The following is a 24,575-nucleotide window of genomic DNA, read 5'->3' as shown; positions in this document are numbered from 1 at the left end:
CGAGTTTGTTAGTTCATCTTTACATTTTTGGAAGATTGTTTTGTTCACTTCGGTCCAGCATAACGGTGTGTTGTCGTTCTTCTTGTTTCCTTTTATCATTTGTTGAAGTGCAGTTTGAGAATCTACAGCGTTTGGTACGAACCTGCGATAAAAGTTAAGTAATGCTAGAAATCTTCTTAATTCTTTTGTTTTTGTTGGAAGCGGGTACTCGCTGATGCTCTTCACTCGATCTGGTAGAGGTTGAATGCCCTTTTCACTGATGAGATAACCAAGAAATTTTACTGTGTTTTGAGCAAAAACGCATTTTGATACGTTTATTATTAAACCATGTTTTCTGAATCGTTCGAATACTTGTTGCAAGTGTTGCCTGTGCTCTTCCTCGTTTGCTGATGCAATAATGACGTCGTCAATATAGGCAAAGGCGAATTCGAGATCTCGTAATTCTTCGTGAATGAAGCGTTGAAATGTTTGACCTGCATTGCAAAGTCCGAATGTCATGTTAGTAAATTCAAATAATCCAAATGGAGTTATGATCGCCGTTTTTGGAATATCCCCCGGTTCAACTGGTATCTGGTGATATGCCTTAATCAGGTCGATGGTTGAAAAAACTTTTTGGTTATATAACATGTGTGCAAAATCATGTATGTGAGGAACTGGGTAACGATCTGGGATGGTGATTGCATTTAAGCGACGGTAATCTCCGCAAGGTCTCCAACTACCGTCTGGTTTTTTTACCATATGTAAGGGGCTAGCCCAATTGCTGCTTGATGGACGGCATATTCCGGCTGTGACTAAGTTTTGGAATTCTTCTTTTGCTGCTGCTAGCTTGTCTGGAGGTAACCTACGTGGTCTCTCACATATTGGTGGACCTTTTGTTAATATGTGGTGAGTGACTTTGGTCACCTGGCGATTTGTCGGTGTTGGTTTAGTGATGTCGATGTATTCTTTTAGTAGATCTGCAATTTTGCAAGATGTGTTCACAGTTGATATTTTTTGCGCATTTACCTTACGTTCACTTGCGGCTGAAAAAATCTTTGTTGATGTGTCGATCAATCGTTTCATTTTTATGTCTACTATTAATCCGAAATGATTTAAAAAATCTGCACCGATGATTGAAGTGTTTACATCTGCGATAATAAATGGCCATGTGAAATTTCTTCGTAAGCCAAGAGCTAGAGTTATCTCTATTTCTCCAAATGTTTTGATCATAGAACCATTTGCTGCGTAGAGTATTCTTTCGTTCTTATTGTTTGTATTTGAATTTTTTTGTTTGGCGGCAATAAGTGAAACATCTGCACCCGTGTCTATTAGGAATGATTTTTTTGTCTTATTGTCATAGACGAACAGTCTTGTAGATGTTTCGTTTACAACTTCCTCTGCCGCCGTAGACGAAGTCGGTTTTAGTTTTTTGTGCCATATGTGCATGGCTGCTTGCAATTTTTTGCATTTGACCCATATGTTCTATGATACCAACAATTTGTACTGGTCTTTTCTTCACTATCATCATGACATTGCCGGTTTCTGGATGTTGAACGTGAACGTTGATTTGTTCTTGAGCGGTGTTCGGTTGATAATTTCGAGACCATTTTCGTCAGTCTGGTCACTTCTCGTTGAAGTTGTTCGATTTGTGCATCACGTTGAATATGAGCTGCTGCAGGGACGTTAGCTGCATTGACGTAAGTTCCTTGCATTGTTGAGTTTATACGGATTGTTTCGGTTATGTTGTCTGCCAATTCCGCCATCTTAGGTAGTTCCACTTGAATTGTGGCTAGACATGTCTGTACTTCTACAGGAAGACGTTGTAACCATAACCCTTTCAGTAATTGTTCGTCTTGTTTGCTTCCACTAATACGTTGCAATTCGCTTAAAAGATGGGATGGCTTTTTATCCCCAAGCTGTAAACCACTAACTAATTTTTGTATGCGTTTTTGTTCACTATCCGCAAAGTTTTTTATTATTGCTTGCTTGATAGCTTCGTACTTCTGAGCTGCTGGTGGATTCTGTATTGTGTTATAAATTTGTTCTAACAGCGATCCATCCAATGCTGCGATAACTGTGCCAAACTTTTGAGTATCGCCCTTTATGTTGTTGACTTGGAACCAGTAGTCCAACTGAATAAACCAAAGGTCAATGTTGTTTTTTATTAATGTTGGCATCGGCAGCTTTATTGCAGTGATTGTTGCGTTTTCGTTGATTGGGTTAGTGTCTTCGGTTACCTTTTGCTCTTGAGTAGCCATTTTTTATATTCGGCGTCGGCTTGGTCACCAATGTAGTGGTTTTTTATGTTGGGGTTTTATTTCGAATTTAACACTCCGTATTGGTAATGGATAAGTTTATTTATTTCTTATACTTAGTTATTATAAAATATTCTTAAAGTTAAAATTTGTTTTTTTTCGTTTTATTCACGTGCTGCTTTGTCTTTTTCCAAACTACTACTGGCGGGAACTGCGGCTATTGTTGTCTCCTTTGTGCCTTGTTGACAGTTCTTTTATTTATATTTTTTGGTGCTGCCACAAGAGCATAATTTGGCGCTTTATTTGTGTTACGCTTCAGTTTGTACTTTACTTATGTTTTACATGAATTTTACTACGAGTAGCTCGTGTAGCTCCGAATTAAAATAGTTCTAATTATGATTGTAATTCAGATTTTTAGGGTCTTACAACTCAATATAAAATAAATTGAAATACAATTCTATACAAGATCCCGGCAACAAATCTTACAATTTAATTAATATTTATACAAAATCAAATTAAAATTGATTTTATAATTTGAAATAATAGAATTGTGTAGCGATATTGTGGATAATTCGAATTGTGATTTTATATAGATTTTGCTACAATGAGAATTTGAAAAAACAAGATTACAATCATTTCATGATTATTATGCTAAGTGAATATGATTTTACTTTCATTTTATTGGTTCAATAAAACTATTTGCGAACAGACCTAATACTATGAGTTAAAAATTGTCCGGCTTACAATTGTTATTTAGTTAATTTTTTTGTATTCTATGAAGACTTTGTTCAAAACCGATTTAGATATTCGCTCACTATACAGCGCTTTAAAACACTGATTTTGAATTTACTGATTTTTAAGTACGGCACGTACTTCATATGCTGACGTAGTGTCTGGAAATTAATTACATATTATTTTATTGTAAACATTTTACAATGAATAAATTACAATAAATAAATGAAAAATGAGTAAGATAATATTTATTAAAAAATAATTTATTTGTTGATACTGGTAAATTTAAAGTGCTTCAACGATTGCGTTGTTAACTTATGTTCAGACAGCCAAATGTCCTTAACTATAAAGGATGGATTTCAGGTATATAAATTGTTATTTTTAGAAATTGTTATTTTTTTTTTAAATTAAAAACAAAAAATTTTTAAATTAAAAATTTTTCTCTATATGCAAATTTAAAAATTTGTACTCCTTTCAAAATATTTTCCCGGTTTTATTAAAGTCAACTCTCACTGACATTTATTTTAAAAAAATTTCATTTTTTTGTTATATCAACTTTAATTTTTACTTAAAATTTATCTTACGCATAGTTGCTTTTAAAATTTCCCTTAATTTCAGCCTTCGTTTCAACGAAATTAAGGGCATTTTCCTTAATATCTTTCTAACCTTAAAATTAAGTTTTATATGGAAAAAACAATTTAGTTTTGCTGAAACGAAATTAAGAAATTTTTTGAAATAAAGATTTTGCGAAATTAAGGTGTGTCTGAACATAGTATAATGTACAATTGCTCGTAATTAATGAAGAAACCCTGATTACTACTTTTTACTACTTTTTTAAATTTACTCCCAGTTGCATTACTTTTATTTACAAATTGTATTGCGCTGTCAAAATATGTTTTGGATATTTGTATTGACAATATAAATATCAATGTTGTAAGGATATGTCGCTACATATTATTAATACGTCTGATAGACCAACTGAAGCGTAAGTTTTAATTTTATTTTGCAATTTTGTAACGCTTATTAATTAATTTAAAATACTTATAGCACCATTAAAGTGTCATTTGACACGGAGAGAAATGCTGAAATCGCGTACCGTGTTCTAAAAGTTGATGTAGAGCCGCGTCGAAATTTTGTACAGAAAGAGTTTACTTTACAAGGTCTTGATTTAGAAGTTCACTTTGTATCCGATGAAGTAAAAAATCTGCGCTCAGCAATTGCTTCATTTTTTGAGTTACTTGTATTGTGTACAGATACAATAAAAGCATTCGGCAGAAAAAATGCCATCGCACACACCAGCTCCAAGCCCACATAGAGCAGTATATGGATTCGCTATATATTTGTTCTTTTTCACACTTTTTATTTTATATTTTCTATGGGCCTTATTGCCTAACAATTTATTAAAAAGCTGCGGTATAGACTTTATGCCTAATAAATACTTCAGTATATGTTTGCCGATGTTAGTACTGATGGGCTTATTCTTCTTTGCTTTTTTCATATATCCTGCAATTAATTTGTCGATGACGGCAAACGTTGACGAGCTGGCTTCTGTTGTGGATGTATCATTGTTACCTGAAAATTGCAGAAATTCCTGGAAAGATATACATGCGGCTAACAAAACAGTTAAAAGTATTAAAAAAACAAAAGATGAAAAGAATCCTTGTGCAGTATGCAAAGAAACACATCAACCAGCAGTACTAACTCAAATAGCAACGCTAAGATTTTTGGACTTAAGTGATGTTAACAGAAATATTTTTGGTTAAATGTTTATTTCATTAATAAAAGTGTTATACTTAATTAAAAAAAATTTACTATAAAATTGATTTTATATACGTTAATTATAGTACAGTTATTATCCTAATCATAGTATTTACAGCTTGGCGTGAGCTAAAGCTGTCTTTAAATTTGCGCTCTATACGTCAATGGTTAATCTTTGCACTTACACCCGCCCCCGCTGTACATGTCTTCTTCAATGCTTCTTTTTAATCATGTAAGTGGTTCTACTCTTTTTAAACACAGCCACTCATTAGTTCAGCTGGCGTTTCAATTTTTCGTTGTGCTGTAACGGATCACGTAATCAATGGTTTCTTTATTATTTGGTCGGTTTCTTTGTTATGCATATTTTAATCTAATAATCAGAATAATTATAAGCTCGAAACTCAGAAGATTGCTCTTCTTATTTGTTTTTAAGTCTACATTTGGAGACTAACCATCCGTAATAACAGTTACATTATAGCACCGAGTGTAATTAGCGCAAAACAATTGTTTTTCAACGGTTCATGCAGTACCGAAGTTTTGGTAACTATTGGAACTATTCTCTTTAGAGAGTAGAAATAAGTAGAATATTTATAAAAATCTGTCACAACATGGCTTATTTAACACTTGCATCACGGCATATCATTTATAGTGTCTATAAATATAACATATATTTAAAAATATCTTTCTTTTATATAAATTATTTTTATTTAATTATTAGTTTTATCAGTTGCTGTAATGATATAAAAGTTATAGTATTATGGTATTAGTGTTTCCCGACTTTTTAATACAATATCTATCAGATGTTTTTATTTAGGTATTTTTGCTTTATTTACGTTTACTGCGTACAGTTGTCCAGCCAAGTTCTGGTTCCACAAAATCGTCTTGCTGTTTGCGAGTTTGAGACCGTGTCACCCGGCTAGATGTGGCTGCTTCATTGTCGTCAGAGTCATCGATATCCATTTCTCCCTCATCGGAGCTGCCATCATCTTCATCAGTGGAAGAGTCTTCACCCGCTATGGGAGTGTATGCAATTTTGACATCATTTCGTAACCATTCTTTACAATTTGGCAATTTTTTCAACTCATTTTCGACACTTTGGTATTGGTTCTGTAGACACATCTGTTTATAGCGTAATAAATTACGCGAGATTTCTAGGGAGATAATGAATGATTGTATTAAAATCCCACTTAATTGGTTTACAAAATGTACCTTGTATAGAATTGTCATCACACAGCGTATTGAATTCTTGATCCATCAATTCCTCTATAACAGCTTGGAGCTCACCTTGTGTAATATTTTCATTACCAACGCAATATTGGTAAGTGTAGTCCATTATTTGTATTGCTACCTATAATTATTTATTTATATAAAGTACGTCTTAACAGGTACATGAATTACGACTATTACCTGTTGACCATTACGTCCGCCCATGCCATGTTCTACCGCTAAACGTAAATTTTGCCAACTATTAAAAATCTTTTCAACAATTAAACGAAAATTTCGTTGGAATTCGTCAACCTGTGACATCTTTGCTCTGCTTGGATTCAAAACAAATGTCAAAAGTGCCTCGCACGTGAATCGCGACAACAACACTGTTGTTTTTGTTGGTGTTTCTGTTCAGGGTTGTTTTAAGCTTGTATAAAACTGTAGGAAAGTGCAAATAATTACATCAGGCGCGCATTTTGTTGTTTTTGGCTTTGAAAGATTGTTGACAATTTTTTACTTTGATCAACAAAATGTCTGAGCAAGATTTGGAAGATATACAATTAGGTGTTGAAGAGGATGAAGAAGAATTGATTACAGCACAAAAGGTAAGGTTTTGGTTAGTTACAAAAAAAAACTTAAATATATTTTACGCTCCTTTAACAAAAGGTGCTTGAATTTTTAGAAACATCTTGGCGCAATGAACTAAATGCACCTGAAATTTTGCCACACCAAAGTGATATGTTGGAATTAATGATGGGTCAAGTGGTGCATATGGAAGAAAATATGAAAGACTTAGATAAAAATGATTTTCGGTATATAACGCATCGTATGGAATTGGAACGAATTAGATACGTTATGGCCAGCTATTTGCGTTGCCGCTTACAAAAAATAGAAACCTATACTCGTCATATACTAAATGAAGAAGCTAATTATGACACTGATAACAAGCGGTTATCACCCGAAGAAACTAAATTCGCACAAGAATTGCATGATAACACCGAAAATTATTTTAATCAAGTGGCGCTGCAATATATGCCAAATATGCAACGTTCCGATGCCGAACAGCGTATAGTGCGGCCAAATGTAATGAGCCATGTTTTTGTTAAAGCTAAAGTATCTGGTAAGTTAGTATTTGCGTATAAAAAAATTTAAAATAGTTTTTTTTCATACGTTCCTTTTTATTTTAGTACCATCTGTGGTAGTTGGCGTAGATGATGAAGAAGTTGATTTCGCAGCGGGTTCCCAGCATATTATTCCATATCAGTTAATAGCCGATTTAGTACAAAAAAATCAAGCAGAACTTATTTAAATGTGACCATCCTTAACGTATTCGCAAATTTTTCATATAAACTTTAGTTTTTATCGAGCAAACACTTTGTTCGTATCGACGAGTGCAGTACTATGCAGTGAAAAGAACGAAGTTTCAAGAAGGAATAGGATGCAAATCATGTTAAGGACCAAAATGTGTGCTTAATGTGTAATTAATTCCAGAAAAAGTTGCCAATAACTATAAAAACTAATTATCGTCACATCTATAAAGTACAAATTAAGTCATATACATATATTTTTATAATTTATATTGTGTATAAATTTTAACTTATATAATTTAGTTGAATATACATACATACAGTGGTGGAAAAATAATAGAAACGAGAAGGTTTGTACTACTTCAAGGAGTATATTTTATTTTTTTGAAATGTTATATGCATGTAGTCCACTGAATATGTTATTTTGATGAGATACTTTAATTTACTTTTGCTGTTACACCTATTTCGGCAGTTTTGGGTTGGAAAAAAAAAATAGAAATAGGTACATATTTTATTATAAAAACAATTCTGGCAAAGTTAATTTATTTGACGCCGGTGGTATTTAAAAGTTTGTAAACAGCAATAGTAGTAACTAATACTCTTGTGATCTTCATCAGAATGGGTCGTAAGAGTCATTATACAGAAATGAAACGAGATATCTTAAATTTAAGAAAGAAAGGTGAATCTATGAAAGAAATTACAAAATTAATGAAATGCTGAAAAAAAATGTGTACTCTGCAAATAATTAAAAAAAAAACAAGAAAACTGAATTCGAAATCGGGGTACCTTTGAAAGGTGTGACCAATTGTTGATTCGGCAAGCTAGAAAAAATCCATTTGTTTTATGAAAAGATCCAAAAAAAAAATAGTTAAATGCAAAAGTAACAAGTAGAATAATGCAAAATAGACTAAAAGTAATGGACTTAAAAACTCATTCCGCAAGAAACATACCTTTTCTCAGCAAAACAAACATATCCTGTAGAATAATTTTTGCAAGAACACATTTCTTGCGAAATAATTGAAATTATGTGCTTTAGTTTGACGAAACTAAAGTTAATTTATGTAGATCTGATGGGAAACCACATGTAAGACGTTTAAAAATTATGGACGCGATTCAAAGTACACAATTATAACAGCATTACACGGTAGCGGTAACATAATGTTATAAGATGCTCTCATCAGGTATTGGTCCAATATACTGGATAAAAGATAAGATGTGCAGAACAGACAACATTCATATATTTATATAAATATATTTCATATATTTAATAACATAATGCTTTTATATGCAGAGGAAGAAAGGCTTTTAAAGTGGAAGTTTATGCAGGATAACGATCCAAAACATACATCTTGAATAGCAAGGTCCAGGTACATGGAGAAAAATATTGCGATATTAGTATGTCTTTCGTAGTTGCCGAGCTTAATTCCAATAGAACATAATGCGAGAATTTTTAAAAACCGAATTTCCAAAAATGGAATATCTGTCGTATAAGGTGCAAATCGAATGGTATGACAAGGGAGAGAGAAAAACGACACTACCATTTCTTTTATTATGAATTGCGGGAAATTTGTTTTTTTTTGTTTAATTATAATTACATATTAATTACTTGGACTACTGTTTTATAAATTTGAAGACTTTAGAAAATAAATATTTTAACAGAGCATATACAAGATAAAGACAGTAATTTAAGCCTTTTCTATTATTTTTTTCATCACTGTATATAATTGCATTTATAATTTTTAACTTAACTTCACTGTACAAATTTGCGTTCATTACTAAGAGATTCTGTATCACTTTTCAGCGTATTAAACATAACACGTTTCCTTGGTACAGGCACAGGAGCATTACTTGCTTGCACAGGCTTACTCTGTACAATCGAGCTGCTTGGTTGTCGTATCGGGGATGCTAAAATTTTCTCCAAGCGTTGTTTAAAATCACTATTGATATTTAGTTTCTCACTTGTAGGTGTTGATGTTATCGCTTCATGTTCTGCAAAACTTTCGTCCGAAGATATAGTTGTTGTCGTTTCCTGCTGTTGGAGTTTGTGCATCACATCCGCTGGTCGTAAGGGTTTTTTGTTTTCTAAAACATGTTCAGCGTTTTGCGGTAATTTGTTAGAGCAAATTTTATCGACAAACTTCTTGATTTTGTTACGTGTAACATTAAAAGTACGATTCTGTTTAGTGACGCAAGTAAGTTATTATATTATACATTTCCAAATAGCTCACGATTTACCTGTTTACTCCTCTCTTCCGCTAGATTTTCTGCAATATTCTTCAAAGTGCTTCTTGGTAGATTTTTGGTTTTTAAACTAAATCCAAAAGTCGATAGTTTTTTGTTTATTAACTGTTTGGCATCATCTCTTGTATATTGTTGGGCTTTAAAAGACTTTCTGTAAAATTTTTTAATTATATATTATATATAAGTATGCATATATATATTCACAATTGGTTCTTTATTTTTTATTTTTCAAATCTATAAAATGTAACATTGAACTTGAAGATCAAAATAATTTTGATCAATCCATATCCATTAAGATGGTTTTATTTGTCCAAAAAATTTTATACAAATGGTTCCATTTATCGGAACCAACAACAATTCTTTGTTATTTTAAACCTGGTATAGAATTTCCTATAAAAGCATAAATGTGGTTTATAAGCGGAACCGAAAGTTACTTACCTTTTGCTGTTTTCCTTCTTAATGTTGGCGTTAGCTCCTTTCTGAATATTCGAACTTCTTGGTGAAAGGTTCTTATCGTTTGCAGTTTTAGTGCCTCTCTGCTCATTTTTACTTATCTTATCCTCACTTTTACTTGCCTCGCTTTCGCTATTTGAAGTAAGACTTTCGGAATCGTCAGTAGAAACGTCTGTTTGTATATCTTCAGCGGTGTTTAGGTTATCTAAAATAAATTTAATGTTTATGTTTTTAAAAAGAAATTAATTTATTTATTAAATTTAGAATACATATTTCAATAGAACTTTAATGAAAATGAACTTATTGAGTTGTTATACAGTAAATGTAAACCTTCTGTAAGGTGGGTAATAAGTAGGGAATGAGGTTTAGGTAGTGGGTAATAAGTAAGGATTGAGGTTCAAAAGATTTGAAGTATTAGAATTACTGTATATTTATGTAAACATAAACTGAAGTATAATAGAGATCAACTACAAGTAGAATAGTATACTACATACTACAGTTATGTGTCTTCTAAAAATGAGACATATTTAAAAAATACAATATACTGGTGCCACATTTCAAATAAACAGGTTTGTGAGCTTCTGATTAGAGTTTCAGCTCCATTACTAAAAGAAAATTCTTGTCTCTCTATACTCCAGTATTATTTTAGATGATAGATTCAACTGCATGCAACTGGCATAAATTACCGCTGGACTCTCATAAGAATGTTAACTTTTGTATCAGGCAAATTAATTGGTTAAGAAAACGATTAATTCCGATTAAATATTTTACCAGATTGCTAGAAATGAATAATAATATAAATTTTATTTTGTAAATTGTTTACTCACCTCTAGTTTCCAAATTTTCTTCTTGATCCTTTTTTACTATAGTTTTAATAAAAGTTTCATTACTTTTGACACTTAATGAATCTAAGCTTTCAATATCTTCTTTGTTTAAGGCTTGTTTATATATAGAATTCATATTCTTTTCCTTAAAATCTGTTTTTGTTTTTACATATATATGCGGCTCGTTATTTTTACAAGTATTTTCGGAATTATCTATTGATTTATGACTACTTTCCACTTCAATGTTATTCATTTTCGTACTCCTTCCATCGTGTTCATGATTAGTATTATTTGATGACTCCTCATGTTGTATCGATTGACTTTCAAAATTTAAACGCTTAACTTCGTTTTCCAATTCGTATAATTTCTCCCTATAGCTTAATTGGAGATTTTGTACGACCTCTTCTATTTTTTGAACACTTACCATACTAATTTCTTCCATTTTTTGACTTAGTAACCGTTCTAAGTCTTCTACGGTCGGTGAGTTTTGTTCTTGTCTAGAATTTGATTTTTCTTCAATAGAATCTAAATTGGTAATTGATTTCCCTATTGTTTGTACTATATCTGCTAGTTTTTCATTGATCTCAGCTATGCAATCTTCATTGTTAGAATTATGTTCCTCACGCCAAGTCTCAATATCTTGTATTTTTAATTGTAGATCTCGTAGTTGTTCTATTTGCTCTCTTACTTCGGTGTCGCTTATAACAGATGTATCATCTGCTTCTTTCACTTCAATTAAATTACTTTGAATGCCAATACTTTGAGTGACTGTGACTTTAGATTCTTGTTCTTCTTTAGCTGGCGATATCGGAACATGAACATTTTCTTTAATGAGCTCCTCACCACTGGTTTTAACGTTTTCCTTCTTGCGTTCTCTAATTTCTTTCTCTGCTACGTTCAAACGTTCTTTCAGTTGTTTTATCTCTAATTCAAATTTAATTGCATTAATTAATTGCATATCATTATCGATGTCTTTCGTGGTAGGCATTGGTTTCTTCTTATCTATGAAAATCTTCCCAGTGTTACAATGCTTACGACTGATATGCAAATTAAGTGCCTCATTACTGATAAAATTCTTGGTGCACAGGTGACATGGATAAATAACTTCGTGTATTGCTTCCATTTGTGTTATTTTCTTCTGCAATTGGAGTAATTCATTATTTGCATCGGCGTGTGAAGTTTTTAATTTTGCTAGTTCAATTTGAGATTTCGCATGGGCTTCACGTAGATCCACTACGGTTTCATCCAAAAAATTACGACAAAATAATAAATATTGAATGGCGAATTGTAAGAATATAAAATATTTTGCAATTCCATTATCCAGAATGTGTGAATTCAATATTGAGCCTAAAGGTGCTTCGGAAAGATGATTTAGCAATCCATCTATTTGTTCCAAATTTTGTTCCCGCAGTACTCGTTCTATTTCGATGGTGCCTTTAAGTTTTTTTTCAACACAATAAAATTAATTTCAATTATTAAAATGTTTTTTTATTAAAACTTTACCTAAGTGACGCCAATCCATGAAGCCATCATTGTAGAGATGTAATTTAAATCCTGCTTCGCGTGCAATTTGCGGAAAATTGTAAAAAAATTTGATGGACATTATAGTTTTTGCATATTAAAATTTTACTATAAACTTATAGAATTGATATAATTTCATTTTAAACCAAAATGTATTTGTTATTATATATTGGTTGCCAGCGCAACCGTTGAAGTCAAAAATGCAATATTTTAAAGTCACTATGGAAAAGATTTTAAACTGTTTACAGTTTGAGCATCACACTAAAAATATTTTAACATGATTTTTTCTTAAAAATTAAATTGAATAATAATTATGCTATGTATACTAATAATATATTAATGATTACAGTAATACTGATCATAGTTGTATTAAAATGGAACTTAAAGTTAATCGTTAAAAACATAAATGTATAGATTTCTTCTGTTAATTGTTGAAGTATCAGATTGATGGAAACAAGGATCTAAGAACGAAACGGTAAACTTTTGAAAGTTTTGATAGGTCACTGGCTGATAAGTATCAAAGTTAAAAGTTGAGCATATTTTTTAACCCAAACGGTACAGGAAAGCAGAGAAAATAATTGCAACATTTATTGTGCAAATGTACAAACCTATCAACCTAAGGTATTCTAGTATGCAAGTCAACAAATCAATGAGCCCTGTAAATAATCCAATAGTAAACCTGAAATAAATAACATTTTGTAACATTCAAACAAGTCGGCTTTAAATCTATTTTGGATGTGTGGCACAAAATAGTGCTTATGCATTACTGAAACATAACTGGACTCAATCTCTGTTACCTCAGTAACCACAACAATATCCAAAGCGAAGAAAAGACATATGTGCAATGAAAATAAAGTAAAATTCTCTTAGCGAGTAAAACGCATAGATGTTGAAGCTCCAGTTATAGGTATTAGATGCAAGCTGAGAGTAGTGAAGTGGTTTAATTACTATGAATCCATATAATTAATTGACTTAAAAGCTAAGCAACAAAATAATATATGTATTAAGTTGAAAATATTATTCCATAATACACAAAATTGTATAATTGTCCAGTATAGCAAAAAAATACTCTGTATTAATTAAGGCAAGAATATAATCAATTATTTAACAATTATTTAATATAGCTAAATGTCTATATTTCTAAATGCGAGTTTTATAGTCCTTTACTATGTAACCACATCCATTTTTTCAACTGTTTCTTTGTATAATAAATTTTAATCTGCGCATTTACGATTGCGCTTTATTAGGGCGGAAAGGTTCTTTCCATCGAAGTTACTTAAATCCATCCATATTATCATTTTTGGTACCATCTTTATTCCTGTCAATCCTGTTATTCGCTTACACTCCTCTTTCTTTCATGCCTTGTTGTCGTGGTTGTTGCACTTATATATTTTCCGTTTGGTGTGATTTTTAGGAGGTTATCGAGCTTTAAATTGGATTTAAATCACAATAATAATTAATTAAAGCAAGAGAAGACTTTGTATGATAATGAGGAATGCATTTATTTGTAAACGTCTTAAAATTCTTAAAATTATGTTCTTAGTTTTTTTATTGAGCTTTTTTCGCCGTTTGGTGTAGAAATATAAAGGCGTTAGGGAAAAAATTGTATGCAGAATAAAATTAATTTGAAATGCTTTTAAGACAGCCGTTATTTAAGCCTTCTGAAAAGCTGTATAGGTTCACGATATTACGATATTAATGCCGAACTGAAATGCTTCGCTTAGTAAAATTAATCCTTCCAAGTCGTTGTAATAAATGTCGTTGCTTCATTCAATTTTTTCGATTTGGTTTCTCACGCCTAATAGAGCATAGGGGTTTATTTAAATTAACAGTTGCTTTAAAATAATCAACAGTATTTGACAGTTATAGGAAATTCTATTCCAATCAAACTGTCAACTGATAAGTGACAGCATCCCTGTGAGAAGCTGCAGGCTACATCACATAACAGATGTAGTTTGACTTCTCAGCAGGAAGGACGTGCTTGATAAAATAACTGCGATTATGTGATTTATTTTTGTGAAATAAAAAAAATTTTATAAATTATTTTGTGCTAAATTTTGAACAAAATGTGGTTCACACGTTTTTTTTATATTTTAATTTTTGTGGTGGCCGTTAATTCAACACGTAAGCAAGGCTGATTATTTCAAAAAATTAGTTTTTGTAAAATTCTATAGTTTTTCAATCTTATGTATCCCAAAAAATTTTGACAAAGAATCCACCCAGGAATTTTTTTTTATAAGTTTGACATTTAAAATAACGCCTGCGCTGTGTGCTGAGCTATTCTCTAAATTTTATTGTCCTGGAAGAGAAATATCAACAGAGTATTTGTTTATGTTTACAAAGAATGTAAACAATCCACAAGTGTTTCTAAAGATTGGATGAGTGGAATGTAGAGATGTTAATAGATAGTGTCCCAAAGGGGCGGTTAGTAGAACACTACTAATTTATAATATAGATACTTATTAAATTCATTATTATTAAATCTTTAAACACAGTATATACTATATATAACATATATGCAAATTTTTTGTAAGTAATATTATATAAAATCCTTCAACAGAAGTTGTGCATTATAATGGTGTCCCCACCTCCCTCTATACACAACTTGTTGTTGTAGCACAGAATGGTTGTATTGAGCAACATTTAGTTTTTATTTATTAGTAGCTCTGGAACTTAGATTACTTGCTCTTGAACCACTGCGTTCATATATAGTATGTATATTTCCTTATACATTCAATTAGAGATTAATTGAAACATACAGAGCTGTTTGCCAGCACACTTTAATCGTTTCAATAAAATAATACAATTAGCATATTTAGATAAAATATAGTTTTATCCTTTAATTCAAATAATTTCTTTACAGCGCCTATAAGTTTTGAAGCTAATCCAGATACAAAACGCCTCTACGATGACTTGCTTAGCAATTATAATCGCCTGATACGTCCAGTGGTGAATAACACAGAAACCTTAACTGTTTGGTTAGGTTTGAAACTGTCCCAATTGATTGAGGTGAACTTAAAGAATCAAGTCATGACAACGAATCTCTGGGTAAAGCAGGTAAATTAAATTTTGAACTCCAAGCTATATTTATATTTACCATATATTAAAATATATTGAATGATACTTTTTTCCTTTTAAGCGTTGGTTTGATTACAAATTACGTTGGAACCCTGAAGAATATGGTGGAGTTGAACAACTTTATGTACCATCTGAACACATATGGGTGCCTGATATTGTTTTGTACAATAACTGGGATGGTAACTATGAGGTATAGACAATTATATGTATGTATTTATATTTATTTAATTAATTATATAAAAATTTAAGTAATTTTAGATAAATACTATGCTATGTATATTTTCTTATAAATTTATTGATGAAACAAATATTTTCCAGGTCACGTTGATGACAAAGGCTACACTAAAATATACCGGTGAAGTATTTTGGGAACCACCCGCAATTTACAAATCATCTTGCGAAATGAATGTCGAGTATTTCCCATATGATGAACAGATATGCTTCATGAAATTTGGTTCATGGACTTATAATGGCGCACAGGTGGATTTGAAGCATTTGGATCAGGTGAGTTAGTTTGCAAGTAACTGTTGACGTGTATAGATATGTCGTTCAATTAATTAATACACAAAGACTTAAAAGTACTGTATTATTTTTAGAGATACGATATTTTTTTCTTATTAACAAAAGTGTCGGAAGGTTTAAGTCGACATAATCTAAAATTTCAAGAATGAAAGACATAGGCACTGTATATCGTAGTTCTAGTACGTCGAGGTCGAGTCATCGAGGTGGTGCTTTTTGTTTATAACGATGGAATTATTTTTTATATCACTCCTAAATAATTTTAAGGAGTTAATGTTAAACTGATTTGTGCACTGACAAGGTTGTAAAGTAATCTGAACAATAGCGCGTCTATTTGTTTGGGTTTAGAAAAGTATCATTACAGGTGTTTAGGCAGAACTGCCTTTTAAGCCAATGAAAGAGATTATACACACCGGTTATCCAGCTCCATCCTATCCAATTGTGCGGTGTCCCGTTAGAAATAATATTTTTTTTATAAACTTTCATTTTGTTTTTATGCTGACCTGAGTGTTGTGGTAGAATTTGAGCAATTCTTGTTGGCGTGTTATAAAATCTAAAACAATCGCAAATCAATCCCTAATGATGGAGGTGCTATTAATGGCTCATTAGTATGTTTGTTTCCTACTTTATCCTCATGATTAGAAAATCAAACTATCAAAGGATCAACATGTTTTGTAAAATAGTCAGCGAGATATAGTCACGAATATAGCTTTAGAATTAACTATTTTTTGATCTGCCAAATATCTTATTTTTAAGTGGATCAACAGAGCTGATATTCCACTTCACTTATGATGATTATATATAGCCTAGTTTAGGATTGGACGCTTAATGTATTTTATTTTTGCAGTGGGTGGAAAGCATCAAAAGCTACAGTGTCAGACTTTAACCCACTAATATCACCTCTTAAGAATGAATGGAGAATATTTCCACTGGAATGCGGAAACTTCATTATAGTAATTTAGGGGTGGAGATGTGGTCAAAAGGTCTAGACACCTAGAGGTGTAGGTTTATCTAAAGCAGAAAGCATGGGTGTGGTACATGTGAGGCGCTTAATGTACTATGACTTTGATTGAATAGAAGAATTAAAAAATTGATCAGAGAGTAGACAAATAAAAAATAGCTGGGAATGAAAGTTTTTGATTTTGCTTGCTTATTGAATTTGTATTTTTTATTTTAATCTAAATTTTATACTTTAATAAATTTATACTATAAAATATTCATACTTTTTTAATATTGTAAAAATTTCAGGTTCCTGGCAGTAATCTAGTGCAAATTGGAATTGATTTAAGCGAATTTTATTTATCAGTCGAATGGGATATCCTTGAAGTTCCTGCTACTAAAAATGAAGAATATTACCCCGATACATTGGAACCATTTTCAGGTATTAAAGGGTATAAAAATTGAAAAGGGTTTAAAGGAAGAAAGAATCACCAAATTAATTCTACGTTAATTGTTAACTACGAAAAGTTACTAAATCTTAAAAAAATCCATTTACTTATTTTAGATATAACTTTCAAGCTAACAATGCGTCGTAAAACACTTTTTTACACTGTCAACTTAATAGTACCGTGTGTTGCTCTAACGTTCCTTACAGTGTTGGTGTTTTATTTGCCTAGCGATTCCGGCGAGAAGGTAAGTTCGTTCCGTATGTGCTGGAATAAGAGTGTGGCATTACTGTTTCCTGTCTGAATTTATTGCATGTCGCTGCTCTAATGTTCGTTCTTTGTACTTTATTGTGTTCTGTTATGTTATTTTGACTATCTTCTTGCTATAAACTAGAAATTAATTTCAATCCTTCAATTTTCCTTATAGAATTTTTTTTTTAATTTCGCTATTGAAATTTAACAAGGCTTTATTCTTCTTATTTTAGTTTTTAAAAATTTTGTTTTATAATTTAATTAAGTTTTCCTAAAATTCTATTATTTGTGGAGTGCTATTTTATATAAGCAGTTTTTTAAATACAGTCAAACCTCTCTATAACGAATTCGTTAGAGAGAAATTCGCTATAGGTTCAAATATATGAAAATCGCAGTCTTCAACAAATCTTCGTTATAGAGAGAATTCGTTATAGGGACGTTCATTATAGAGAAGTTTGAATGTAATTGCTTTTTGAGTAAAATACTCTTAAAAACAAATACGAATACCATAGGGTTATCCATTTTGTGGTTTTAAAAGTAAATATAAATACAAAATACTTTTAGTTGAGATTTCGATCGAAATTTTGTTTGGATCTGGCATTTTTAGCAAAACACAGATATCTTTTCAACTAATTTGAAGTAATTTGATGACCCATTGTTAGGAACAGCTAGATCACAACAATAAAGGATGTTCGTTATCGAAGTGTGAAAAGACATCCCACAAAAAAATAGATAGCTATGAAGTCAACAGTTTTAACTGAGTTTCACATAGCTAAAATAATTAAGACAAGTTTTACAATAATATTAACTCATTCCAAAATTCCAAATATAATTCGTCAAGGATATTGCTTTGTTTACATTATAAATTAAATTAAATTTTAAATATAAAAGTACTTAAGTTTCAAAAACTCTGAAGGCGTCACTATTGCCTGAAAGGTGTTAACATATATCTTATTAGAAGCTAGATTGCCTTACAAATGTTTTATATATATTAAAAGGGCATATCCTAAAGTATCCATTTATTACTCCGACTTGACACTCCAGAAAATTTCCAAGGTAAGAACACCTGGCTTATCTCTATCGTTACAATAAAACTTTTCACTACAGATTATTTGATAGGAAATTGTGACCTACGACACCATTTTAATAATAATGGTTTGTGTATGATGACAGAATGACGTTTTGACATAGAAGACAATGATACTTCTCATACACTTAGTAACTGTCTGGTTTTAATCTAGGTCTGGAAAAATATGCTAGCCTACAATGAAAAATATTTCGGCATTCAATTGGAAGCGTAAATTTTTTACTATTTATATACTCCACTTCAAATTCTAATACTAATTTTTTATGTATATGTGGATCAGAAATCTGATGAAGATAACCATTGTACCTTCTACCTCCTCTCCTTTTGGGATAGGGGTTAAAATTTCTCTAGGTAAAACTTGTCTGTCGTAAAAGGCGACTAAAATTCAATAGGTATCATCTAATACTGTTTGGTATATAATTGTTAGTGAGTGAGTATCACAGCGGCTCCCGACTGGGCGTTGTGAATTCTTTTATAAAACCTTTTGTAAGTCTAAAATGCTTACAAAATATAAATATTTCAAATTTTAAGATTTATAATATTAATACTAATATTAATATTAGTATAATATATATATTATTATATTACAGCATAATGTATATACATATTATAATATTATAGTATAATAATTATAATAATATTATAATATATTATATAAAATAAGCACCACTTTTTAATATTATTTATTATTTATATTAAATGAAATTTTTTTATATTTTTAATTAAATTTTGTTCATATTTAGTCTGGAAGGATAATGTTGATTAGTATCATTAAGCGGTCAGAATATTAATATATAATAAGTGTACCTACTAATATATATATTCATACATAACTCATATAAATTTTGTATTTTTTAGATTTTAATTTCTTTCATTTTAGCTCATAGTATAGCACAAAATATATTTTATCTATAAAATATATTTATAAAATATATCATTGCAAATATTACGAATAAAAATGATGAAATTTATTCTGTGCTATAAGGAAGTAGTGAGAAATGTCATAACGTAATTTTTCATCGGAAGTTCAATAAAACTCATATGTTGTTGTAGTTGTCTTGTTTTAAGTCGCATCGAATTAAGCAAAACCAGAATATTAGTTAATATTATTAAATATATTTAAAAAAAAAATAATTAAAATTTTATTAAATAAAAATTTGAGCTACATTGCCGTATGTCAAATTAGCAACAAATTTGGGTTTCTAGTGTAAAAAGTTGCAAATTTTTATTTTCGTTTTATGATTGATCAAACGCCAAAAAGCTTTTTTGAATGCCAATTTATATTAAATGTTTACTGTTTTGATGCTTTATTTTGAATGTTAATAATGTTGCTCAAATTTTCTATACAAAAGAAAATAAAGGAAAAAGTGTTAATAAAAATGTTAAAACTATGTAATAATTTCATATGTTGAGTATTTTTACCAGTACCAGTAGTTGTGCTTCTGTTAGAAACTCGTTTTGTAATAGCTTTATGCTTTTATCCTGCTTAGTATTAATTTATTCAGTTTTTATAATTACTGACGAAGACGGTCAAAATATGGACTTTTCACCTTACCTGCACCAATAACGTCTTTTCTTCTCTAAGTCTTTTGATCTTGACAGTTCTCAACCTGTCTCGACTTCTGCTTCAGTTTATTTTGGCTTTAATAATCAGTTATTTCAAGGTTTCTTATCATCTTGCTATGGAGACGTAGTAAGTCATATATACATAGAAAATGATGTTTTTAAATTTGATTTTTACATTCAATATTGTTCCTTCAGCAGGGAGAATTTGATTCCGTGTACCCTTCATGAAAGTTTTACTTCATCTTCTAGGTGCCTTCGAACGTTGGCTAACATGATTGCTATTTTGATTTTATCTACAGCTTCTCGAAAAAGTGATCTTGTACTTTTATTAAACCATTGACGTTAATTCTTCAGCTATGATATCTTTCGTCTCCCAGGGCTACGTCTACCTTCAATTTACTAGGAGATGGTAAACTTCGTAACAAACCCCCACTGTAAGCTTTCCGAAGGTAGTATCGATAAAAGGTTACATATGGTGCTGGGGAATGGCAGCTGGTTTCTCAGTATCAGGTATAGAGGCAGAGGTTGAAAGAACTGGTATGGTAATACATGAATTAGCAAATAGAGCAGTGGTATCCATATAAACGGTATGTGCACAGCGGAGGTAGACAACGGAAAACCATCACTATTATTTTTCCAAGATTAACATGAATAATCATGAATCAATTTATCTAACATGGCAGAGAATCAAAGTTTTACTACATTTCGATAAAACCTCAATTCAGAGGTTTCGATTTTATGTTTCTTTAATTGTTTCGAAGGTATTAAGAAAATTAATATATACGAACCACTTGCTTATATATATTTTCTGAAATAAAAATTAAAGAAACCTATTTCTACAGAATAGAAAACTATTAATATGCATGATCTAAAGTGTTTTTGACAAAGCTTGCTTAAATAGACAGCAAAAAGGAACTTACAGGATATAATTTTAACTCTGACATGTTGGGAAAAAAATCATGGAAATTGATCAGTCGTAAAGGCAGTATCCTTTCAATTTCGCAGTTTATATCCGACTATTAAAAAATACTGACCATATGGCATTTACTAGCTTTAATGAATATCTAAACCTAATCCTATGTAAAATAAATAATTCAAACTATGGTTGCACATGTATCTATCTCGTGAATTGAAACATCAATACCTTCTATTTGTTCTATTTGTATAAGTTCTTTATAAAAATTCTTTTACATAGCTTCATAAATACTGTCAAATGAAAGGTAATGACAAAAAGCCCTAAATATACAGTGCTGGTTACTATTCGTATATATTGACTGCTGCGCCTCGAATTGCAGATGTAAATAAAAGATGTTTTTAAACTTAGAAGAAGCCTAATAATTGTCAAAAGTATTCTAACGATAACAATTATTATATATTCTTAAATTGCTTAATTATATTACGCACTAATAATAAATAAATTTCTAGTTGCACTTTGCTTAAATAGTATTCAAAAGCAGATGTTGGCTTCCATTTTGATTATTTATAGTGGCCCTATATATTTCTCATATATATAGTTCTCTTATATATATTTCTTTAAAATTAAACAAGAAAAAAATAATAGTATTTAAATATTTTGCAGCTTTTAAAATATAATGATATTTAAATATTATGATCATTAAAATGGATAGGCTACGCATGTACTGCGATCTGAAAGATCTTTTGATCTTTTGATCAGATATTCAAATATTGTACACTTCAGACATAACATATGTATGAGTGAGAAAACCTCAGACCTATACGTTGATGAATTTACTATGGAAGATATATAATATACGGTTCATTTTTTTGTGGATTTTTACTTATTCCTACAGTCTTATTGAACTTGGTTGTTAAAAATATATAGTATACATTGTGACCTAATAAGGGCTCCTTTTAAAGCCTACTGCGCAAATTATGAAGAAGAACTAAATCTAAAGTATGTTTAATTATCTTGTACGATATCATTCCAGATACATATCTTTTTTGACAGATATGTGGATTGCTTATTGGTTCGTCAAATGATTCTTATCAAAGTTGTAAATATAATGCAGAGAAAATATTGGCATCTGTATTTTCTTTCTTACATTAATTAAGCAGATTGAATTTAATAAATTTATACATGTAAAATTGTAAATGATTGTTTTTATTTTTAATCAAATTGATTTACAATTTAATATGTTTTTTCAAATGTATACTAAAAATTCTTAACACTGTATTATATTAAACTATATAATACATCGATCAATAATATATCGATCAATCAGTACTTTTTAGTACAAAATATTCATAAAAAATATCCGTAGTGTTGAGCTGTATATTCTTTCTAATCAAAATATATTACAAAAAATAATATATACTCCTTATTAACTATTACCAGGTTAAAGATCACTTTACGTAAAGACGTTCTTATGTAAATCCATCTATTTAAATATATTTTGATCTATATAACTTTTTCGTTTAACAATTGTTTGACTGTCATAATTTGAAAATATTCCAAATATCATTTGCGGAAGAGACGCCAACTTAATAAAGATTTAAATAATTTAAAGGAAACTCTAAATGAATGGGTCTATAATGATAAAGGTTACGACTGAATAGTTGAAAAAGCTATATGCACTATAATGTTCAAGTTCCGCCGAATAACAACTAAAAATGTTATAAGTTTATAAATAAAATAATTTATAATAAAAATGTTTCTAGATTTCTCTTCGAAAATTTCAAAATAAAAACACTACAATTAGCGCCATCTGAATAAGAAAATCAATAAAATTCTGATTAAATATATTTCATATTGGCTAGGTTAAATTCTCATGCTGGAGCTAAGAGTATTTTAATGGCTGGTGGTCTATTGTATAGACATATAAAACTCGGGGGTTTTAAATTTGGTTGGAATCTGTTGCGAAGCATGAAATTGTTTTCAAGGAAAGTTCTATAGTTGTTAAGATTTTGTAGAATATAAGTTGCTATGGATTAATAACTTATATTTCACATTTGTTAGACAATGATAATACAGATGTGCAGCTCTATCGTTGTCTTTCCCAAAAAAGTCTATAAAGGAATATTCCAATTCCTAGCACGTTTTTTTGACTAAATAATCCCTTCATCCCAACAGAGATCTGTCCGACTGCTAAATGTTTTTTTACGTCTGCATGTCGAAAACAGTTTGTATATAACATAAAAGTATCGTCCATAGTTCGTCCATAGTTCATCCATAGTTTTAAATAAACCACAACACACTTTTTCCCATATGATTTTGCTTAATTGGGTGCACTCATCATGCATATGAACAAATCCCATCAAACAAATTACGTGTAGTTTTTTTGTTATTGTTATTTTGAAATTAAAAAATTAAAATATATTAAACAAAATTTAAAATTAATATTTTTTTTACGAAAAAAATGTTAATAAAAACTTTGTATGCTTTATCTGTACACAGATAAGGCGAGTACAAATGTTTTGCCGATTGTTGTTATTTGTTGTAATTGGTTAAGACGTGTTTTTTGCTTGTTTGTTAACTTGGCTATTGTTTATTATTTGTTTGGTGGACGAATTACACTATGCCGGTGGTCAATACGTGCTGACAACGTATCTGAACGTTATGCCAAACCTACACGCTTACGTTTCGTTGACAGGTTACGTTATGTATTTCCATACTTGTGTCATTGACTGTGTTCTTCTTGCTGTTGGCTGAAATTATTCCGCCAACATCTTTGGCCGTACCGCTTCTAGGGAAATATCTACTATTTACTATGATACTGGTCTCATTGTCCGTTTGGACGACTGTGTGTGTATTGAATATACATTTTAGGTAAGTTAGCTGCTACGCCCGCAATTAAAATATTCTCATATAAAATAACGCTCTTATGGGTACCATGGAGTATTGGTGCATTGAAATTTGATTGATTAAACAAAATTTTATGAAGATAATTAAATACTGTTTCTAGATCACCATCGACACATAAAATGTCACCACTGTTTCGCAAACTATTTTTACACTTTATGCCAAAAGTTTTGATGATGCGTCGTACACAATACACTTTACCGGATTATGATGATTCCACGCCTAGTAATGGGTATACTAATGAAATTGATGTAAGGTAAGAGAATTTTATTAAAAGCGTATTTTTATATGACGTGTTTTTTAAATTGAATATATATCCAAATTTATTGCTGAAAAAATAATAATCTATTTCTAATTCTTTCTGTAGATTCTACAATAATTTTTTTCTTTATTTCAAAACAAAGATTACTCCTACATATTATTTTAAACAATTTTTTATATGGTGTATATCTCATATTCAGAGTTTTTGTTTTTTTTGAACTCTGATTAAGCTCATTACAATATTTATAAAACATAAACATTTCATTATTTTGTAAATAACTATTTGTATGTCATTTCCACTCAGTTTCTAAGAACGGGTTCCTTGAGTTCT

General features: G+C 30.5%; 6 protein-coding genes across 6 annotated transcripts; 4 read left to right on the top strand and 2 right to left on the bottom strand.

Annotated features, from left to right (window-relative positions):
• Positions 1–3,719: 3,719 nt before the first annotated feature.
• Positions 3,720–4,765, top strand: LOC119683802. Its single transcript, XM_038097666.1, has 2 exons — positions 3,720–3,951; positions 4,014–4,765. Exons 1-2 carry the CDS (start codon positions 3,908–3,910, stop codon positions 4,279–4,281), a joined length of 312 nt encoding a protein of 103 aa, XP_037953594.1. The 5' UTR covers positions 3,720–3,907; the 3' UTR covers positions 4,282–4,765.
• On the top strand, positions 4,229–4,747 carry LOC119683799 (phosphatidylinositol N-acetylglucosaminyltransferase subunit P). Its single transcript, XM_038097663.1, has one exon. It carries the CDS (start codon positions 4,247–4,249, stop codon positions 4,727–4,729), a length of 483 nt encoding a protein of 160 aa, XP_037953591.1. The 5' UTR covers positions 4,229–4,246; the 3' UTR covers positions 4,730–4,747.
• A 666-nt stretch (positions 4,766–5,431) lies between the features above and the next one.
• Positions 5,432–6,331, bottom strand: LOC119683797. Its single transcript, XM_038097661.1, has 3 exons — positions 6,132–6,331; positions 5,934–6,072; positions 5,432–5,875 (listed from the first exon to the last, which is right to left on the bottom strand). Exons 1-3 carry the CDS (start codon positions 6,249–6,251, stop codon positions 5,550–5,552), a joined length of 585 nt encoding a protein of 194 aa, XP_037953589.1. The 5' UTR covers positions 6,252–6,331; the 3' UTR covers positions 5,432–5,549.
• Positions 6,332–6,361: 30 nt separating this feature from the next.
• Positions 6,362–7,480, top strand: LOC119683790 (DNA replication complex GINS protein SLD5-like). Its single transcript, XM_038097654.1, has 3 exons — positions 6,362–6,535; positions 6,597–7,050; positions 7,118–7,480. The coding sequence occupies exons 1-3, from the start codon at positions 6,461–6,463 to the stop codon at positions 7,237–7,239; spliced, it is 651 nt and encodes a 216-aa protein (XP_037953582.1). The 5' UTR covers positions 6,362–6,460; the 3' UTR covers positions 7,240–7,480.
• An 80-nt stretch (positions 7,481–7,560) lies between these two features.
• Positions 7,561–12,409, bottom strand: LOC119683782 (zinc finger protein DZIP1L-like). Its single transcript, XM_038097644.1, has 5 exons — positions 12,259–12,409; positions 10,759–12,189; positions 9,917–10,136; positions 9,473–9,629; positions 7,561–9,413 (listed from the first exon to the last, which is right to left on the bottom strand). The coding sequence occupies exons 1-5, from the start codon at positions 12,356–12,358 to the stop codon at positions 8,988–8,990; spliced, it is 2,334 nt and encodes a 777-aa protein (XP_037953572.1). The 5' UTR covers positions 12,359–12,409; the 3' UTR covers positions 7,561–8,987.
• Positions 12,410–14,250: 1,841 nt separating this feature from the next.
• Positions 14,251–24,239, top strand: LOC119683789 (acetylcholine receptor subunit beta-like 2; the record flags this gene model as incomplete). Its single annotated transcript, XM_038097653.1, is given in 8 exon segments — positions 14,251–14,400; positions 15,140–15,333; positions 15,416–15,544; positions 15,673–15,858; positions 17,122–17,254; positions 17,378–17,505; positions 23,775–23,950; positions 24,087–24,239. Coding segments are annotated over 8 exon segments (1,157 nt in total), but the record flags the coding sequence as incomplete, so codon positions are not given.
• Positions 24,240–24,575: the final 336 nt, after the last annotated feature.

The sequence above is a fragment of the Teleopsis dalmanni genome, chromosome 2 (genome assembly GCF_002237135.1).
Source record: "Teleopsis dalmanni isolate 2A chromosome 2, ASM223713v2, whole genome shotgun sequence".
Classification (NCBI taxonomy): domain Eukaryota; kingdom Metazoa; phylum Arthropoda; class Insecta; order Diptera; family Diopsidae; genus Teleopsis; species Teleopsis dalmanni.
Note: the sequence above shows the minus strand (reverse complement) of the source record. Positions and strands in the feature narration are given on the sequence as shown.